General features: G+C 36.2%; 1 protein-coding gene across 1 annotated transcript in view; it reads left to right on the top strand.

Annotated features, from left to right (window-relative positions):
- LOC144443264 (nucleolar protein 6-like) overlaps positions 1 to 22094 on the top strand; it is a 167295-nt gene that overhangs the window by 53484 nt on the left and 91717 nt on the right. The window contains exons 7-9 of the mRNA XM_078132697.1: positions 11809 to 11929; positions 12556 to 12719; positions 14482 to 14600. Of these exons, the coding sequence (XP_077988823.1) occupies positions 11809 to 11929; positions 12556 to 12719; positions 14482 to 14600 (404 nt within the window). The remainder of the gene's footprint in view (positions 1 to 11808; positions 11930 to 12555; positions 12720 to 14481; positions 14601 to 22094) is intronic.

The raw sequence follows: 22094 nt of genomic DNA, 5'->3' as shown, positions 1-22094 counted from the left end.
AGAGATAACTAAGATAGGTAGGACATCAAGTACTTGTGTAACAGAGATAACTAAGACAGGTAGGACATCAAGTACTTGTGTAACAGAGATAACTAAGACAGGTAGGACATCAAGTACTTGTGTATCAGAGATAACTAAGACAGGTAGGACATCAAGTACTTGTGTACTAGAGATAACTAAGACAGGTAGGACATCAAGTACTTATGTACCAGAGACAACTAAGATAGGTAGGACATCAAGTACTTGTGTAACAGAGATAACTAAGACAGGTAGGACATCAAGTACTTGTGTACCAGAGATAACTAAGACCGGTAGGACATCAAGTACTTATGTACCAGAGATAACTAAGACAGGTAGGACATCAAGTACTTGTGTACCAGAGATAACTAAGATAGGTAGGACATCAAGTACTTATGTACCAGAGATAACTAAGATAGGTAGGACATCAAGTACTTATGTACCAGAGATAACTAAGACAGGTAGGACATCAAGTACTTGTGTACCAGAGATAACTAAGATAGGTAGGACATCAAGTACTTGTGTACCAGAGATAACTAAGACAGGTAGGACATCAAGTACTTGTGTACCAGAGATAACTAAGATAGGTAGGACATCAAGTACTTGTGTACCAGAGATAACTAAGACAGGTAGGACATCAAGTACTTGTGTACCAGAGATAACTAAGATAGGTAGGACATCAAGTACTTATGTACCAGAGATAACTAAGATAGGTAGGACATCAAGTACTTGTGTACCAGAGATAACTAAGACAGGTAGGACATCAAGTACTTGTGTAACAGAGATAACTAAGACAGGTAGGACATCAAGTACTTGTGTAACAGAGATAACTAAGACAGGTAGGACATCAAGTACTTATGTACCAGAGATAACTAAGATAGGTAGGACATCAAGTACTTATGTACCAGAGATAACTAAGATAGGTAGGACATCAAGTACTTATGTATCAGAGATAACTAAGACAGGTAGGACATCAAGTACTTATGTACCAGAGATAACTAAGATAGGTAGGACATCAAGTACTTATGTACCAGAGATAACTAAGATAGGTAGGACATCAAGTACTTATGTAACAGAGATAACTAAGACAGGTAGGACATCAAGTACTTGTGTATCAGAGATAACTAAGATAGGTAGGACATCAAGTACTTGTGTAACAGAGACAACTAAGACAGGTAGGACATCAAGTACTTGTGTAACAGAGATAACTAAGACAGGTAGGACATCAAGTACTTATGTACCAGAGATAACTAAGACCGGTAGGACATCAAGTACTTATGTACCAGAGATAATTAAGACAGGTAGGACATCAAGTACTTATGTACCAGAGATAACTAAGATAGGTAGGACATCAAGTACTTGTGTAACAGAGACAACTAAGATAGGTAGGACATCAAGTACTTGTGTAACAGAGATAACTAAGACAGGTAGGACATCAAGTACTTATGTACCAGAGATAACTAAGACAGGTAGGACATCAAGTACTTATGTACCAGAGATAACTAAGATAGGTAGGACATCAAGTACTTGTGTACCAGAGATAACTAAGATAGGTAGGACATCAAATACTTATGTACCAGAGATAACTAAGACAGGTAGGACATCAAGTACTTATGTACCAGAGATAACTAAGATAGGTAGGACATCAAGTACTTGTGTAACAGAGACAACTAAGATAGGTAGGACATCAAGTACTTATGTACCAGAGATAACTAAGACAGGTAGGACATCAAGTACTTATGTACCAGAGATAACTAAGATAGGTAGGACATCAAGTACTTATGTACCAGAGATAACTAAGACAGGTAGGACATCAAGTACTTGTGTACCAGAGATAACTAAGACAGGTAGGACATCAAGTACTTATGTACCAGAGATAACTAAGACAGGTAGGACATCAAGTACTTATGTACCAGAGATAACTAAGATAGGTAGGACATCAAGTACTTGTGTACCAGAGATAACTAAGATAGGTAGGACATCAAGTACTTGTGTACCAGAGATAACTAAGACAGGTAGGACATCAAGTACTTGTGTACCAGAGATAACTAAGACAGGTAGGACATCAAGTACTTGTGTATCAGAGATAACTAAGACAGGTAGGACATCAAGTACTTATGTACCAGAGATAACTAAGACGGGTAGGACATCAAGTACTTGTGTACCAGAGATAACTGAGATAGGTAGGACATCAAGTACTTGTGTACCAGAGATAACTAAGACAGGTAGGACATCAAGTACTTATGTACCAGAGATAACTAAGACAGGTAGGACATCAAGTACTTATATACCAGAGACAACTAAGACAGGTAGGACATCAAGTACTTGTGTATCAGAGATAACTAAGATAGGTAGGATATCAAGTACTTGTGTACCAGAGATAACTAAGACAGGTAGGACATCAAGTACTTGTGTACCAGAGATAACTAAGACAGGTAGGACATCAAGTACTTATGTACCAGAGATAACTAAGACAGGTAGGACATCAAGTACTTATGTACCAGAGATAACTAAGACAGGTAGGACATCAAGTACTTATGTACCAGAGATAACTAAGACAGGTAGGACATCAAGTACTTATGTACCAGAGATAACTAAGACAGGTAGGACATCAAGTACTTGTGTACCAGAGATAACTAAGATAGGTAGGACATCAAGTACTTGTGTAACAGAGATAACTAAGACAGGTAGGACATCAAGTACTTATGTACCAGAGATAACTAAGACAGGTAGGACATCAAGTACTTGTGTACCAGAGATAACTAAGATAGGTAGGACATCAAGTACTTGTGTACCAGAGATAACTAAGACAGGTAGGACATCAAGTACTTGTGTACCAGAGATAACTAAGATAGGTAGGACATCAAGTACTTGTGTACCAGAGATAACTAAGATAGGTAGGACATCAAGTACTTGTGTAACAGAGATAACTAAGACAGGTAGGACATCAAGTACTTGTGTACCAGAGATAACTAAGACAGGTAGGACATCAAGTACTTATGTACCAGAAATAACTAAGACAGGTAGGACATCAAGTACTTATGTACCAGAAATAACTAAGACAGGTAGGACATCAAGTACTTGTGTAACAGAGATAACTAAGACAGGTAGGACATCAAGTACTTGTGTATCAGAGATAACTAAGACAGGTAGGACATCAAGTACTTATGTACCAGAAATAACTAAGACAGGTAGGACATCAAGTACTTGTGTACCAGAGATAACTAAGACAGGTAGGACATCAAGTACTTATGTACCAGAGATAACTAAGATAGGTAGGACATCAAGTACTTGTGTACCAGAGATAACTAAGACAGGTAGGACATCAAGTACTTATGTACCAGAGACAACTAAGATAGGTAGGACATCAAGTACTTATGTACCAGAGATAACTAAGATAGGTAGGACATCAAGTACTTATGTACCAGAGATAACTAAGACAGGTAGGACATCAAGTACTTGTGTATCAGAGATAACTAAGACAGGTAGGACATCAAGTACTTATGTACCAGAGATAACTAAGACGGGTAGGACATCAAGTACTTGTGTACCAGAGATAACTGAGATAGGTAGGACATCAAGTACTTGTGTACCAGAGATAACTAAGACAGGTAGGACATCAAGTACTTGTGTACCAGAGATAACTAAGACAGGTAGGACATCAAGTACTTATGTACCAGAGACAACTAAGACAGGTAGGACATCAAGTACTTGTGTATCAGAGATAACTAAGATAGGTAGGATATCAAGTACTTGTGTACCAGAGATAACTAAGACAGGTAGGACATCAAGTACTTGTGTACCAGAGATAACTAAGACAGGTAGGACATCAAGTACTTATGTACCAGAGATAACTAAGACAGGTAGGACATCAAGTACTTATGTACCAGAGATAACTAAGACAGGTAGGACATCAAGTACTTATGTACCAGAGATAACTAAGACAGGTAGGACATCAAGTACTTATGTACCAGAGATAACTAAGACAGGTAGGACATCAAGTACTTGTGTACCAGAGATAACTAAGATAGGTAGGACATCAAGTACTTGTGTAACAGAGATAACTAAGACAGGTAGGACATCAAGTACTTATGTACCAGAGATAACTAAGACAGGTAGGACATCAAGTACTTGTGTACCAGAGATAACTAAGATAGGTAGGACATCAAGTACTTGTGTACCAGAGATAACTAAGACAGGTAGGACATCAAGTACTTGTGTACCAGAGATAACTAAGATAGGTAGGACATCAAGTACTTGTGTACCAGAGATAACTAAGATAGGTAGGACATCAAGTACTTGTGTAACAGAGATAACTAAGACAGGTAGGACATCAAGTACTTGTGTACCAGAGATAACTAAGACAGGTAGGACATCAAGTACTTATGTACCAGAAATAACTAAGACAGGTAGGACATCAAGTACTTATGTACCAGAAATAACTAAGACAGGTAGGACATCAAGTACTTGTGTAACAGAGATAACTAAGACAGGTAGGACATCAAGTACTTGTGTATCAGAGATAACTAAGACAGGTAGGACATCAAGTACTTATGTACCAGAAATAACTAAGACAGGTAGGACATCAAGTACTTGTGTACCAGAGATAACTAAGACAGGTAGGACATCAAGTACTTATGTACCAGAGATAACTAAGATAGGTAGGACATCAAGTACTTGTGTACCAGAGATAACTAAGACAGGTAGGACATCAAGTACTTATGTACCAGAGACAACTAAGATAGGTAGGACATCAAGTACTTATGTACCAGAGATAACTAAGATAGGTAGGACATCAAGTACTTATGTACCAGAGATAACTAAGACAGGTAGGACATCAAGTACTTATGTACCAGAGATAACTAAGACAGGTAGGACATCAAGTACTTGTGTACCAGAGATAACTAAGATAGGTAGGACATCAAGTACTTGTGTATCAGAGATAACTAAGACAGGTAGGACATCAAGTACTTATGTACCAGAGATAACTAAGACAGGTAGGACATCAAGTACTTATGTACCAGAGATAACTAAGACAGGTAGGACATCAAGTACTTGTGTATCAGGGATAACTAAGACAGGTAGGACATCAAGTACTTACGTACCAGAGATAACTAAGACAGGTAGGACATCAAGTACTTGTGTACCAGAGATAACTAAGACAGGTAGGATATCAAGTACTTGTGTAACAGAGATAACTAAGACAGGTAGGACATCAAGTACTTGTGTACCAGAGATAACTAAGATAGGTAGGATATCAAGTACTTGTGTAACAGAGATAACTAAGACAGGTAGGACATCAAGTACTTATGTACCAGAGATAACTAAGACAGGTAGGACATCAAGTACTTGTGTACCAGAGATAACTAAGATAGGTAGGACATCAAGTACTTGTGTACCAGAGATAACTAAGATAGGTAGGACATCAAGTACTTGTGTACCAGAGATAACTAAGACAGGTAGGACATCAAGTACTTATGTACCAGAGATAACTAAGACAGGTAGGACATCAAGTACTTATGTACCAGAGATAACTAAGACAGGTAGGACATCAAGTACTTATGTACCAGAGATAACTAAGATAGGTAGGACATCAAGTACTTGTGTACCAGAGATAACTAAGATAGGTAGGACATCAAGTACTTGTGTAACAGAGATAACTAAGACAGGTAGGACATCAAGTACTTCTGTACCAGAGACAACTAAGACAGGTAGGACATCAAGTACTTCTGTAACAGAGATAACTAAGATAGGTAGGGCATCAAGTACTTATGTACCAGAGACAACTAAGACAGGTAGGACATCAAGTACTTCTGTACCAGAGATAACTAAGATAGGTAGGACATCAAGTACTTGTGTAACAGAGATAACTAAGACAGGTAGGACATCAAGTACTTGTGTACCAGAGATAACTAAGACAGGTAGGACATCAAGTACTTATGTACCAGAGACAACTAAGACAGGTAGGACATCAAGTACTTATGTACCAGAGATAACTAAGACAGGTAGGACATCAAGTACTTGTGTACCAGAGATAACTAAGACAGGTAGGACATCAAGTACTTATGTACCAGAGACAACTAAGACAGGTAGGACATCAAGTACTTGTGTATCAGAGATAACTAAGACAGGTAGGACATCAAGTACTTGTGTACCAGAGACAACTAAGGCAGGTAGGACATCAAGTACTTGTGTAACAGAGATAACTAAGATAGGTAGGACATCAAGTACTTGTGTAACAGAGATAACTAAGACAGGTAGGACATCAAGTACTTGTGTACCAGAGATAACTAAGATAGGTAGGACATCAAGTACTTGTGTAACAGAGATAACTAAGACAGGTAGGACATCAAGTACTTATGTACCAGAGATAACTAAGACAGGTAGGACATCAAGTACTTGTGTAACAGAAATAACTAAGATAGGTAGGACATCAAGTACTTATGTACCAGAGATAACTAAGACAGGTAGGACATCAAGTACTTGTGTATCAGAGATAACTAAGATAGGTAGGACATCAAGTACTTATGTACCAGAGATAACTAAGATAGGTAGGACATCAAGTACTTGTGTAACAGAGATAACTAAGATAGGTAGGACATCAAGTACTTGTGTACCAGAGATAACTAAGACAGGTAGGACATCAAGTACTTGTGTACCAGAGATAACTAAGACAGGTAGGACATCAAGTACTTGTGTACCAGAGATAACTAAGATAGGTAGGACATCAAGTACTTATGTACCAGAGATAACTAAGACAGGTAGGACATCAAGTACTTGTGTACCAGAGATAACTAAGATAGGTAGGACATCAAGTACTTGTGTAACAGAGATAACTAAGACAGGTAGGACATCAAGTACTTGTGTAACAGAGATAACTAAGACAGGTAGGACATCAAGTACTTGTGTATCAGAGATAACTAAGACAGGTAGGACATCAAGTACTTGTGTACCAGAGATAACTAAGACAGGTAGGACATCAAGTACTTATGTACCAGAGACAACTAAGATAGGTAGGACATCAAGTACTTGTGTAACAGAGATAACTAAGACAGGTAGGACATCAAGTACTTGTGTACCAGAGATAACTAAGACCGGTAGGACATCAAGTACTTATGTACCAGAGATAACTAAGACAGGTAGGACATCAAGTACTTGTGTACCAGAGATAACTAAGATAGGTAGGACATCAAGTACTTATGTACCAGAGATAACTAAGATAGGTAGGACATCAAGTACTTATGTACCAGAGATAACTAAGACAGGTAGGACATCAAGTACTTGTGTACCAGAGATAACTAAGATAGGTAGGACATCAAGTACTTGTGTACCAGAGATAACTAAGACAGGTAGGACATCAAGTACTTGTGTACCAGAGATAACTAAGATAGGTAGGACATCAAGTACTTGTGTACCAGAGATAACTAAGACAGGTAGGACATCAAGTACTTGTGTACCAGAGATAACTAAGATAGGTAGGACATCAAGTACTTATGTACCAGAGATAACTAAGATAGGTAGGACATCAAGTACTTGTGTACCAGAGATAACTAAGACAGGTAGGACATCAAGTACTTGTGTAACAGAGATAACTAAGACAGGTAGGACATCAAGTACTTGTGTAACAGAGATAACTAAGATAGGTAGGACATCAAGTACTTATGTACCAGAGATAACTAAGATAGGTAGGACATCAAGTACTTATGTACCAGAGATAACTAAGATAGGTAGGACATCAAGTACTTGTGTACCAGAGATAACTAAGACAGGTAGGACATCAAGTACTTATGTACCAGAGATAACTAAGATAGGTAGGACATCAAGTACTTGTGTACCAGAGATAACTAAGATAGGTAGGACATCAAGTACTTATGTACCAGAGATAACTAAGATAGGTAGGACATCAAGTACTTGTGTACCAGAGATAACTAAGACAGGTAGGACATCAAGTACTTATGTACCAGAGATAACTAAGATAGGTAGGACATCAAGTACTTGTGTACCAGAGATAACTAAGACAGGTAGGACATCAAGTACTTGTGTACCAGAGATAACTAAGACAGGTAGGACATCAAGTACTTGTGTACCAGAGATATGTAAGACAGGTAGGACATCAAGTACTTGTGTACCAGAGATAACTAAGATAGGTAGGACATCAAGTACTTATGTACCAGAGATAACTAAGACAGGTAGGACATCAAGTACTTGTGTATCAGAGATAACTAAGACAGGTAGGACATCAAGTACTTGTGTAACAGAGATAACTAAGACAGGTAGGACATCAAGTACTTGTGTACCAGAGATAACTAAGATAGGTAGGACATCAAGTACTTGTGTAACAGAGATAACTAAGATAGGTAGGACATCAAGTACTTGTGTACCAGAGATAACTAAGATAGGTAGGACATCAAGTACTTGTGTACCAGAGATAACTAAGATAGGTAGGACATCAAGTACTTCTGTACCAGAGATAACTAAGACAGGTAGGACATCAAGTACTTGTGTACCAGAGATAACTAAGATAGGTAGGACATCAAGTACTTGTGTACCAGAGATAACTAAGATAGGTAGGACATCAAGTACTTCTGTACCAGAGATAACTAAGATAGGTAGGACATCAAGTACTTGTGTACCAGAGATAACTAAGATAGGTAGGACATCAAGTACTTATGTACCAGAGATAACTAAGATAGGTAGGACATCAAGTACTTATGTACCAGAGACAACTAAGACAGGTAGGACATCAAGTACTTGTGTACCAGAGATAACTAAGACAGGTAGGACATCAAGTACTTGTGTACCAGAGATAACTAAGACAGGTAGGACATCAAGTACTTGTGTACCAGAGATAACTAAGACAGGTAGGACATCAAGTACTTATGTACCAGAGATAACTAAGACAGGTAGGACATCAAGTACTTATGTACCAGAGATAACTAAGACAGGTAGGACATCAAGTACTTGTGTAACAGAGATAACTAAGACAGGTAGGACATCAAGTACTTATGTACCAGAGATAACTAAGACAGGTAGGACATCAAGTACTTGTGTACCAGAGATAACTAAGACAGGTAGGACATCAAGTACTTGTGTACCAGAGACAACTAAGGCAGGTAGGACATCAAGTACTTGTGTAACAGAGATAACTAAGATAGGTAGGACATCAAGTACTTGTGTAACAGAGATAACTAAGACAGGTAGGACATCAAGTACTTGTGTACCAGAGATAACTAAGATAGGTAGGACATCAAGTACTTGTGTAACAGAGATAACTAAGACAGGTAGGACATCAAGTACTTATGTACCAGAGATAACTAAGACAGGTAGGACATCAAGTACTTGTGTAACAGAGATAACTAAGATAGGTAGGACATCAAGTACTTATGTACCAGAGATAACTAAGACAGGTAGGACATCAAGTACTTGTGTATCAGAGATAACTAAGATAGGTAGGACATCAAGTACTTATGTACCAGAGATAACTAAGATAGGTAGGACATCAAGTACTTGTGTACCAGAGATAACTAAGACAGGTAGGAATGGTTATCTAGGTATGTACTACTAACTCTGTGTAAATACCAATTTTATAGTACAGTTACTGTAAAACCTATCTAGGTATGTACTACTAACTCTGTGTAAATACCAATTTTATAGTACAGTTACTGTAAAACCTGTCTAGGTATGTACTACTAACTCTGTGTAAATACCAATTTTATAGTACAGTTACTGTAAAACCTGTCTAGGTATGTACTACTAACTCTGTGTAAATACCAATTTTATAGTACAGTTACTGTAAAACCTATCTAGGTATGTACTACTAACTCGGTGTAAATACCAATTTTATAGTACAGTTACTGTAAAACCTATCTAGGTATGTACTACTAACTCTGTGTAAATACCAATTTTATAGTACAGTTACTGTAAAACCTGTCTAGGTATGTACTACTAACTCTGTGTAAATACCAATTTTATAGTACAGTTACTGTAAAACCTATCTAGGTATGTACTACTAACTCTGTGTAAATACCAATTTTATAGTACAGTTACTGTAAAACCCATCTAGGTATGTACTACTAACTCTGTGTAAATACCAATTTTATAGTACAGTTAATGTAAAACCTATCTAGGTATGTACTACTAACTCTGTGTAAATACCAATTTTATAGTACAGTTACTGTAAAACCTGTCTAGGTATGTACTACTAACTCTGTGTAAATACCAATTTTATAGTACAGTTACTGTAAAACCTGTCTAGGTATGTACTACTAACTCTGTGTAAATACCAATTTTATAGTACAGTTACTGTAAAACCTGTCTAGGTATGTACTACTAACTCTGTGTAAATACCAATTTTATAGTACAGTTACTGTAAAACCTATCTAGGTATGTACTACTAACTCTGTGTAAATACCAATTTTATAGTACAGTTACTGTAAAACCTATCTAGGTATGTACTACTAACTCGGTGTAAATACCAATTTTATAGTACAGTTAGTGTAAAACCTATCTAGGTATGTACTACTAACTCTGTGTAAATACCAATTTTATAGTACAGTTACTGTAAAACCTGTCTAGGTATGTACTACTAACTCTGTGTAAATACCAATTTTATAGTACAGTTACTGTAAAACCTGTCTAGGTATGTACTACTAACTCTGTGTAAATACCAATTTTATAGTACAGTTACTGTAAAACCTATCTAGGTATGTACTACTAACTCTGTGTAAATACCAATTTTATAGTACAGTTACTGTAAAACCTATCTAGGTATATACTACTAACTCTGTGTAAATACCAATTTTATAGTACAGTTACTGTAAAACCTATCTAGGTATGTACTACTAACTCTGTGTAAATACCAATTTTATAGTACAGTTACTGTAAAACCTGTCTAGGTATGTACTACTAACTCAGTGTAAATACCAATTTTATAGTACAGTTACTGTAAAACCTATCTAGGTATGTACTACTAACTCTGTGTAAATACCAATTTTATAGTACAGTTACTGTAAAACCCATCTAGGTATGTACTACTAACTCGGTGTAAATACCAATTTTATAGTACAGTTACTGTAAAACCTATCTAGGTATGTACTACTAACTCTGTGTAAATACCAATTTTATAGTACAGTTACTGTAAAACCTATCTAGGTATGTACTACTAACTCTGTGTAAATACCAATTTTATAGTACAGTTACTGTAAAACCTGTTAAGATTGACCCCTTTGTAAACAGAATTCTCTTGAATACCGACTGATTTCAAAATGAGTCTGTTTGGTCAAAAATCTGTAATTTCAAAACTAATGGGCAGATTTGACTGAAATTTAATGGGGATGCATCTGTGAATGTGTAGAAGAAGGTGAATTTGCAACATGATGATCCCATTGACAACATGCAAATCATAACTCAAATAACTGTAATACACAGAGATTACATTCAGTTGTCTACCCAAATATTATCAGATGCAAGCTATGTTTTTAGACCGTATCACTTGTAGTACTTAGCATTTACATTTTGCCAATTTCTTTAATTTAAAAGCATGTTTACAAGTAGTTGAAGGGAAGAAGTATACACAAGCTTTTTTGGTGCTCAAGTAATTAAAAATTAACCCCCAACAATGAAGCTGATGAGAGCTACGTTATTTAGTTCTGTGTGTCTGTTCCGTCCATGTTGCCAGATGAGTTCTAACAATCCAAGTTTAAGTGTATTGAATCAGTTATTGATATTATCAACTTATCCAACAACAACTGTATACTTTTAACAAATTTCCATTGATTCTGTTGTTTCCAGGGGACAGGTACTTTTACAGGTTTTATTATGACTATGGTAGTAATATATCTTATGTCTGTACGGAAACTGAACAAGCTGATGAGCAGTTATCAAGTTGTGAAAAACACCTTCTCCTTCCTAGGTAAGTGCACACAGACAAACATTATTATATCCACCAATGATCCTATAGTTAGTCCCCGCCAGACGAAGTCCGGACAGGGACTTATGGATTGGGTTCCGTCCGTCTGTCCGTGCGTGCATCCGTCCGTCCGTCCGTCCGTTTATTACTTTAATCCATATTTCTGTAGTATATGTGACATTTGAATTTGTGCATTTGCAATTATGATGTAGAAAATGTATGTTCCATTGAAATGATTCCTTATTTTTCAAAGATATACAACTCCTAAGTACTCCTAAGTATTTTTATATCAATTTGATTACACCACACTCACTCTCACCTTATGTTAGTGAGGGAGCTGGTGGTAAACAAACAATCCCATCAGGCCAATGGTGGTAAACAAACAATCCCATCAGGCCAATGGTGGTAAACAAACAATCCCATCAGGCCAATGGTGGTAAACAAACGATCCCATCAGGCCAATGGTGGTAAACAAACAATCCCATCAGGCCAATGGTGGTAAACAAACAATCCCATCAGGCCAATGGTGGTGAAAGAGGTAAACAGACAAGAACTGATGTTATCCATCAGGTAGCTAGACTATAGCTTACATACTAATTGTTCTAATGAAGTACTGATTTGGCTTACAGTTAACAGTGATTGGACTAAGGAAGGCATATCAATGTGTAATGACGAGACCAACTACAACCAGCCAACAACAGCAGACTTCCACAAATATTATGATGTTGTATTTGTTGATTCTAGTGGCTATGTTAATTTATGTGCCAATGTATCCAAGAATATTTATTTCCAGGTAAACACAATTCAATCATACGTTTTAGCACATCTGAATTAAGATTCATTAGTGCTGTAGGCATGGTAGTGTGTGTGTGTGTGTGTGTGTGTGTGTGTGTGTGTGTGTGTGTGTGTGTGTGTGTGTGTGTGTGTGTGTGTGTGTGTGTGTGTGTGTGTGTGTGTGTGTGTGTGTGTGTGTGTGTGTGTGTGTGTGTGTGTGTGTGTGAACCTAAAAGTGGCCATATGGATGACAATTTTGATAAGATTGTAAGTAGTAACCTATCTGGTGAGATTGTAAGTAGTAACCTATCTGGTAAGATGGTATGTAGTAACCTATCTGGTAAGATTGTAAGTAGTAACCTATCTGATAAGATTGTAAGTAGTAACCTATCTGGTGAGATTGTAAGTAGTAACCTATCTGATAAGATTGTAAGTAGTAACCTATCTGGTGAGATTGTAAGTAGTAACCTATCTGGTAAGATGGTATGTAGTAACCTATCTGGTAAGATTGCAAGTAGTAACCTATCTGATAAGATTGTAAGGAGTAACCTATCTGGTGAGATTGTAAGTAGTAACCTATCTGGTGAGATTGTAAGTAGTAACCTATCTGATAAGATTATAAGTAGTAACCTATCTGGTGAGATTGTAAGTAGTAACCTATCTGGTAAGATGGTATGTAGTAACCTATCTGGTAAGATTGCAAGTAGTAACCTATCTGATAAGATTGTAAGTAGTAACCTATCTGGTGAGATTGTAAGTAGTAACCTATCTGGTAAGATGGTATGTAGTAACCTATCTGGTAAGATTGTAAGTAGTAACCTATCTGATAAGATTGTAAGTAGTAACCTATCTGGTGAGATTGTAAGTAGTAACCTATCTGGTGAGATTGTAAGTAGTAACCTATCTGGTGAGATTGTAAGTAGTAACCTATCTGGTAAGATGGTATGTAGTAACCTATCTGGTAAGATTGCAAGTAGTAACCTATCTGATAAGATTGTAAGGAGTAACCTATCTGGTAAGATGGTAAGTAGTAACCGATCTGGTAAGATGGTAAGTAGTAACCTATCTGGTAAGATTGTAAGATTGTAAGGAGTAACCTATCTGATAAGATTGCAAGTAGTAACCTATCTGGTAAGATTGCAAGTAGTAACCTATCTGGTAAGATTGTAAGTAGTAACCTATCTGGTAAGATGGTAAGTAGTAACCTATCTGGTAAGATTGTAAGTAGTAACCTATCTGGTAAGATTGTAAGTGGTAACCTATCTGGTAAGATGGTAAGTAGTAACCTATCTGGTAAGATGGTAAGTAGTAACCTATCTGGTAAGATTGTAAGTAGTAACCTATCTGGTAAGATGGTAAGTAGTAACCTATCTGGTAAGATGGTAAGTAGTAACCTATCTGGTAAGATTGTAAGTAGTAACCTATCTTATAAGATGGTAAGTAGTAACCTATCTGGTAAGATTGTAAGTAGTAACCTATCTTATAAGATTGTAAGGCCATATTTTAGACATCAAGACTATGTGTTCAGTCACAGAAGACTTGTTCTTGATTGTAGCATAGTGGCACTGTTTCCAGCTGGTACTCAACTAATATGATATCTTAGGTTCACCTTATCCATATCTGTAATATTTATGTAACAAAACTAAAAAAACAGTGGAGCTTTTTCAACTGTTGGGTCTCTTCTTTATAATATTATAGAATCTGATGCATATATGTGTGTGCCTCTTTGTGACTGTCTGTGTCTGTCATCACAACTGATAATATCTTTTTTGTTCTTTCAGGTAAGACACGAGGCTCGCTTATCCCTGCAGACCATCACTTCAGAAACAGCAGTCAATAGTTTCCATTCTCTGTTTATGGTTCCTGTACCCTTCATTAGAAAGTTTGATCACATCTTCCAGTAAGTATGCTAACACACACATCTTTATTTCACTTACTGAGCATGTAGGTATTATATTGGGTTCTGTCTGTGCATGTGTGCATTCACCCTCATATCTCTGCCATGCACCAACTGATTTCAATCAAACCTGGCATAAAGGTAACATGCTGTGCTGTGAGACATATGCATGTCACTTTATGTTAAAGGGAAGGTCCAATCAAATGCATTTGCACTTTTAGATATCTCAACTTTGTGTTTTTAACTGATTTGTGTGTGAATTTTAGAAATAAAATGAGACATATTAAAGTTATGTGACTTTGAATTGTCAAAATTCTGTTATGTTGAGTCTCATTGTGCGCCGCCATTTTGGAAACTTTTGCTGCAAATGGGAAAAGTCCCTGCTTGTGACGTCATATCATCCTAAATGTCCTCTGGTATCTAGATGTAGGTGTGTGTAGTAGCTGTTCATTATTGACAAACACTCCAAGGTGTAAATATAACGGATGTAATAATCATTTTTAGCAAGATGGTATATCATTTTCACCATAACTGATCCACAGAGCCCAGTATTGTGTAAATTTTGGCTGTAAACTGATTTATCTAAAGAAAAAGTGGTTAATGTACCATTGGAGTTTATTTGGCACCACTTTAAACCATATATTTATATAATTATAGGTTCATGTTTAAATCAAGTGATTTCCAAGGAAATTTGGATGTGTTGCGTAAACATCTCATTGTTACATATTGCCCACTTTTATAGAATTTCCTGATGTCTGTGTGCCGTAACATGACCTTATAAGTTTTGGATCTTAATAGACAAATGAATAAACATTCAAAAAATGTATGTAAATGTGCCTAGAAACAAGAACACGCCCATAGCAACAGCCAAGTAATCACATATAGTGCAAAGGTAACAACAGGAATTGAAAGACAAATGAATAAATATTTTAAAATGTATGCAAATATGCCTAGCAACAAGACTACACCCATAGCAACAGCCAAATGATCATGTATATTGCAAAGATAATATCAGGAATTCATATACAAGTGAGCAAAAACATTAAAAAATGTATGCAAATGTGCCTAGCAACAAGACCATGCCCATAGCAACAGCCAAACGATATGTATATTGCAAAGATAGCAGGGATTAATAGATATGAATAAACATTCCAAAAATGTATGCAGATATACCTAGCAACAAGACCACGCCCATAGCAACAGCTAAACGATCACGTGTATTGCAAAGATAACATCAGGTATTCATTGACAAATGAATGGATATTCAAAAAATGTATGCAAATATGTCTAGCAACAAGACCACGACCATAGCATCAGCCAAATGATTACATATATTGCAAAGATAACAACAGGACTGGATAGGCAACTGGATAATCATTCAGAAAATAAACACCTATAGTTAGCCTGGACTAGCATATGTTAAACATTTTTAGCTCCTGTATGGGAGGTAATGCCATGGCGATGTCTGTCTATCTGTCTGTCTCTGTGCACAAATTTTGTTCCACTGATATCTCAAAAAATATTGAAGCAAATGTTTTCCAATTTACTATGTGGCATTGTTGGGCTGTAACTAAAGTAGCGCTGATTAGTTTTTGGTGGGCGTGGCTTGCATAATTAATGATAATTTCTTTAAGTGATGACACACAGTGAATCCCTATTAATAGTAGGCACCCAGTCAGGTCTAATCAGTCTTTGTATCTCACTTGTATTTGATCTGGAGGCAGACTTTGGACTTGAAGGAAATGACACCATGTGTGTGTAGATCCAGCAAGCAAGTCAACTACTTATTTTATTACATTACTCTTACAGGTTTTTTTTACATCGTAAACATTGATGTTTTATTTTCAAAGATATGGGAAAGGCATACAATGATATTTAGTGGTGTCAATAAATTCATCCAGAATGGCTTTATCAATTGTGATGAAACTTGCCACAGATATTGATCATACAGAGATATGATAGTTTTTTACTGAAATTTAGTGACGAGTCTTAATTGTTCATTTGCATAATTAATGAACTTTGGCAATTAGGGCCTATAGCAAGAAAGTTTGCACCAAAGTTGATAAAACTTGGTAAAGATATTGACAAAGATAAAATGGTATCGAGTCAATTAATTGCTTATTTGCATATTTGATGAACTTTTGCAATAAGGGATATATAGCCGTGACAGTACTTTATTTACTTATAAATGTAGAATGGCAAAACTGTTTTCAAAGTCCTTTGCTACACTGGTGAATCAAAATTCCAGCTAACCCAGACAATTAAAACAATCACTCCATGATACACTTCGCCTACAGAACATGAACATACAGTTCACTACAAATACCCCAGGAAATTGCTCAAATGATATCTGTGAACGGGAGCGTTTTTAGTTTACTTCTAGTTAAAACTTTACAGTTGTGCCACAATGTCATTGGTACTATTTAGATATGAATGTAAATGTATGCTATGCAACCATCTCAGCAGCACCAATTCTAACGCAAAATCATTCATGGATTATTATGGTTTTATGTTCTTAATGAGCCTCACACTGGAAATGTAGTGGTAGAAATAATAACTCTGGTTTGCGAGAATGAATGCAAACAAATAAATGATAGTATCTGGGAATTTGTTCTTTCACCATTTCCATAAAATGTCGCAGTGGGGATACTGAAACCATCTGTTTATATCTGCCTTCACCATTTCCATAATGTATCGCAGTGGGAGGGATCCTGAAACCATCTGTTTATAATCTGCCTTCACCATTTCAATCATTTCCCTTTCTGAATCCATTCAGAAAATAACTTAGTATAATAAAGTAAGCCATTGAAATATTCAAATATGCTTTGTAAACAAGCAAGTAAATACAAATAAACAAATATGCCACGATTGACACAGCGCCCTCAGTGGCAGAAACAAAAAATACTTGCCAAGTCATCTTCTCTTCATCAGTAGAAATATTGCTTTTCTTTTTGAAAATTATCACATAAAATTATATAAATACAATGTTTAGTGACTTTATAAATGATTTCGAAAATCCTGGAACCCTAGTTTCCTGGGAAAAATGAACAAATCATTGCAAAATGTGCCCTCATTGGCAGTTATTAATATTCTTTTCTTTATGTAAACAAACAAACACATGTCATTTGGCAATAAATATGAAGACTTGCTGTACATGTAGGAAATATAAACTTTATGAGTCATAATTATTCCTATCGTATATAAAATATATATACATGCCAAATAAAAAAAGTTATTTGGTTCCAGTTACCTGACCCCACCTAGTATTTCACGCCGACCCAAAACTTTTTTTTTTTACATATTCGAGAAAAATAATGATAAAATTGCGAAATTCGTGAAGTCTCACAAGAAATAGTGGGTGCGGAAACTGACATCAACTTAAAAAGACAATATAAAAGTTCTTCCAATCTGTAACGGCTGTACATCTGATAGGAAGAAATAAACAACACAGAGACCATTTGGAAAACAATGGAAAACCTAAACTAAACACTCACACATGAAAAAAATATATAACAAAATAAAATAAAAAATCTACCTACCCCACCTATTTTAGAATTGAATGTAATTGGAACCACACAATTTTTTTTATGCCTAAATTGTCAACTTTCTATTATGATCTGCTGGCAAACATCATGTTTACATGTTCATGCAGGAAAATGTTCTACTTTAGTCGTGTCAACTATTATCTGAAAAGTGTGATTTAAATTGCAATTTTCGGAGGTTAAACATAGTATGAAAAGTAAATAATGACAATAGCTCCTTCAGTTTGATTTTTTCCTTGTGTGTGTGTGTGTGTGTGTGTGTGTGTGTGTGTATCATTTTCTAAAAATCAGCTGGCTCAATTGCAATGAAATTTGGAAAGTATAATCTTTAGGGTAATGGCTACACCTGATTAGGTTTTGAGCCAGATCTGTTAATGTTTGATTAGGGAAATTTGCATATTAATGAAATCAACTAATTACACAATATCTTAAGACTGCGTACTTCAATTCAATATAATTTAGTATATTCATTAAACATAACAACATACATTTGTCTTATAAAATTTGTTGATGTACCTTACAGTATTAATGAATAATTTGCATAATTAATGATTTTCGGTAATTAGGCTATATCTTAAAAATATATACTTTAATTTTAATATAATTTCAGTACACACGTTAACCATAACAATCGCACATGTCCTGTAAAGCTTGTTGATGTACCTTTCAGTGTTATTGAATAATTTGCATAATTGATGATTTTCAGTAATTAGGTTATATCTTAAGACTGCATACTTCAATTTCAATACAATTTAGTACATATGTTTAGCATAACAGAGTGCATATCTCCTATAAAAGTTGTTGATTTCGCTTGAAGATTTAGTGAATAATGTGCATAATTAATTATTTTCGGTAATTAGGCTATATCTTAAGACTGCATACTTCAATTTCAATATAATTTACTCCATACATTAAACATAACAAAGTTTATACGCCCTATAAAGTTTGTTGATATACCATTACAGTGTTAATAACTAATTTGCATGATTAATGATTTTCGGTAATTAGGATATATCATAAGAATGCATACTTGAATTTCAATATAATTTAGTACATAAATTAACCATAACAAAGCGGATATGTTCTATAAAATTTGTTGATATAGCTTACAGTTTTCATAAAAAATTTTGTTGTGCATTAAAATCACTCTAGTACCTCTAGATATAAAGTACTCAGTCAGACTCCAAATGAGTTATAGCAACTTAAAACCAGATTTAAACTGAATGCCTTCCATAAGAGAAATGTTGTCTAAAGTGGTGCAGTGATATTTTTTTTACATTCTCAACAAATGTTAATCAGTCTACTCATGCATTCCTTCACTCTGTGCTGTCTTGTACGGGAAATGATCCTATGGTGCAAACAGAGGGTAATTCTAATAAAGGCAATTGATCTGGCTGGAAAACACAACCTGATAGCAGATGCTCTCTCATGCAAGAAGGTGGTCCCAATGGAATGGTGCTTAAACAATGTAGTTTTTCAATCAATAATGCTACTATGGCCAAGTCTGCAAGTAGATCTGTTTGCTACGGTAACCAATCACAAGTTGCCAATTTACATCTCCCCTCATCCTGACCCTCTTGCTCTGGAGACAGATGCATTGGTAGTCTCATGGCAGGGAATTGAAGCCTATGCATCCCCTTCATTTGCTCTGATCCACAAGTACTGAACAAAATAAGCAGAGACCCGTACGTTGTGATTCTGATAGCATCAAAATGGCCAAAGTGGTCTTGGTTTCCTCTCCTATTGTTTCTTCTGGTCAATCAGCCTCGCAGGTTACCTCAGAGACAGGACTTGTTAGCCTAGCAGGACAGGATGACCTTTCACCCAGGTGCAGCAGTGCTGAATCTTCACGTTTGGAGATTGTCCAACAGCAAGCAGTTGTGAAAGGATATTCTCAAAAGGCTTCCACACTCATTGCCAGGCCCACTACAGATAGCACCCTCTCAGCTTATCAGGCCAAATGGTATATTTTCTCTGATTGGTGTGTCAGAAGGAAAATTAATCCTCTCAGAGCCTCTATGCCACAGCTAGCTGATTTCTTTATTTTTTTGTTTGAAAAAAATAAATTACAAATAAGTACCCTGAAGGTATATCGTGCAGCAATTACATGTACAGACACTTTTAAGTCTAGTCAGGGATGAGAGGTCAGTCATGATAGAGACATCACTGCCTTATTTAAGTATTTATCTCAACACTCAACAAAGACCTCCAATCAGAAAGTTGCGAGTGTCTTGGAGTCTTTCGCTGGTTCTACAGATCTTAAAAGGTGCCTATTTGAACCTATGGGGAAAACATATTTAAAAGAAGTCACTCTTAAAACTGTTTTTCTTATTGCCTTAGGGTGACCTTTTTTTTGTTTCTCATCTCCAGTGGAATAGTCAGGCGGGGTGGGGGCGGGTGAAATAAAAAAAAAGTGGGCAAGGAAAAAAATCTATATCTTTCCACTTCTATTCTCTGTCCTTTCTGTCCTTTCAGTCTCTCTACAACTTCTTTTCTCTTCTCTTTATTGAATTCCTTGTTACAGGTCTTTCCTTCATTGTAACAAGGTTGACAAGTCCGTAGAACAACTTTGTAAGAAGATGAATACTTATCATCCTGATGGATGTCTATCTGTAGATATTGTATGATTTTATCAGGAGTACTAAAATTCATCCTATTAATCAAAGTTGCATTGACATCGCTAGCAATTTTTTCAAGTTATCCAATTTGAACTTTAGTATGTAACTTTTTGAAACACTTGCATGATTATCATCAGTGTGCTAGAGGAGTTATCATTTTTATATGTCATTGATTGAAAATCATTACTTCTATGAAAGACTTTTCTTCACAGTGAACTTGTCAAAATAATCCACCAGACAACATGTAAACATTTCTAGACCTCACAGATTCCTTTGAGCTTTAATGTATAAAAGTAATAATGCAAACATCGGTAAAAATGCAATGCATGTGTACAAATTAAGGCTGTCTTGGTTGACCTTGCAGTACAGTATACATTATGCGTCTTCTGTAACTTGTAAGTGTTGTTACTAATGTTAGTAATAGGCAATAGCAAGACGTTGTTGCATAGTGTCGACACCGACAAACTTACATTCAAACATTCCAATGCTGAAACTATTTAAATGAACAGCTATCACTGCTCCTTTTGAGTCATTTTGTACAATTTTTGTAACATCCATGCCTAAAACCTGTGTTTAGGACACAATTGAAGCTTGTAAGTTGTAACAAACATCGTGAGCCTATGCTGCGTGAAGCTGTAATAATTTCATTTATTGCACATGCACAATGAACAAAGAACGTCTTCCAAGGTCATGCATGTCATGGGTCATGAAACACATTACAATTACGGCGTTGGTCATTTCCCAGTGTCTTCTAAATGGTACATACGTGCAGTGTCCTCTAAATGGTACATACACACAGTGTCCTCTAAATGGTACATACACACAGTGTCCTCTAAATGGTACATACACACAGTATCCTCTAAATGGTACATACACACAGTATCCTCTAAATGGTACATACACACAGTATCCTCTAAATGGTACATACATGCAGTGTCCTCTAAATGGTACATACACACAGTATCCTCTAAATGGTACATACACACAGTATCCTCTAAATGGTACATACACACAGTATCCTCTAAATGGTACATACACACAGTATCCTCTAAATGGTACATACAAGCAGTGTCCTCTAAATGGTACATACACAGTGTCCTCTAAATGGTACATACACACAGTGTCCTCTAAATGGTACATACACACAGTGTCCTCTAAATGGTACATACACACAGTGTCCTCTAAATGGTACATACACACAGTGTCCTCTAAATGGTACATACACACAGTGTCCTCTAAATGGTACATACACACAGTGTCCTCTAAATGGTACATACACACAGTGTCCTCTAAATGGTACATACACACAGTGTCCTCTAAATGGTACATACACACAG

Source organism: Glandiceps talaboti, chromosome 12 (assembly GCF_964340395.1).
Source record: "Glandiceps talaboti chromosome 12, keGlaTala1.1, whole genome shotgun sequence".
In the NCBI taxonomy this organism is placed as follows: domain Eukaryota; kingdom Metazoa; phylum Hemichordata; class Enteropneusta; family Spengelidae; genus Glandiceps; species Glandiceps talaboti.
This window is presented reverse-complemented; position numbering and strand designations above follow the sequence as displayed.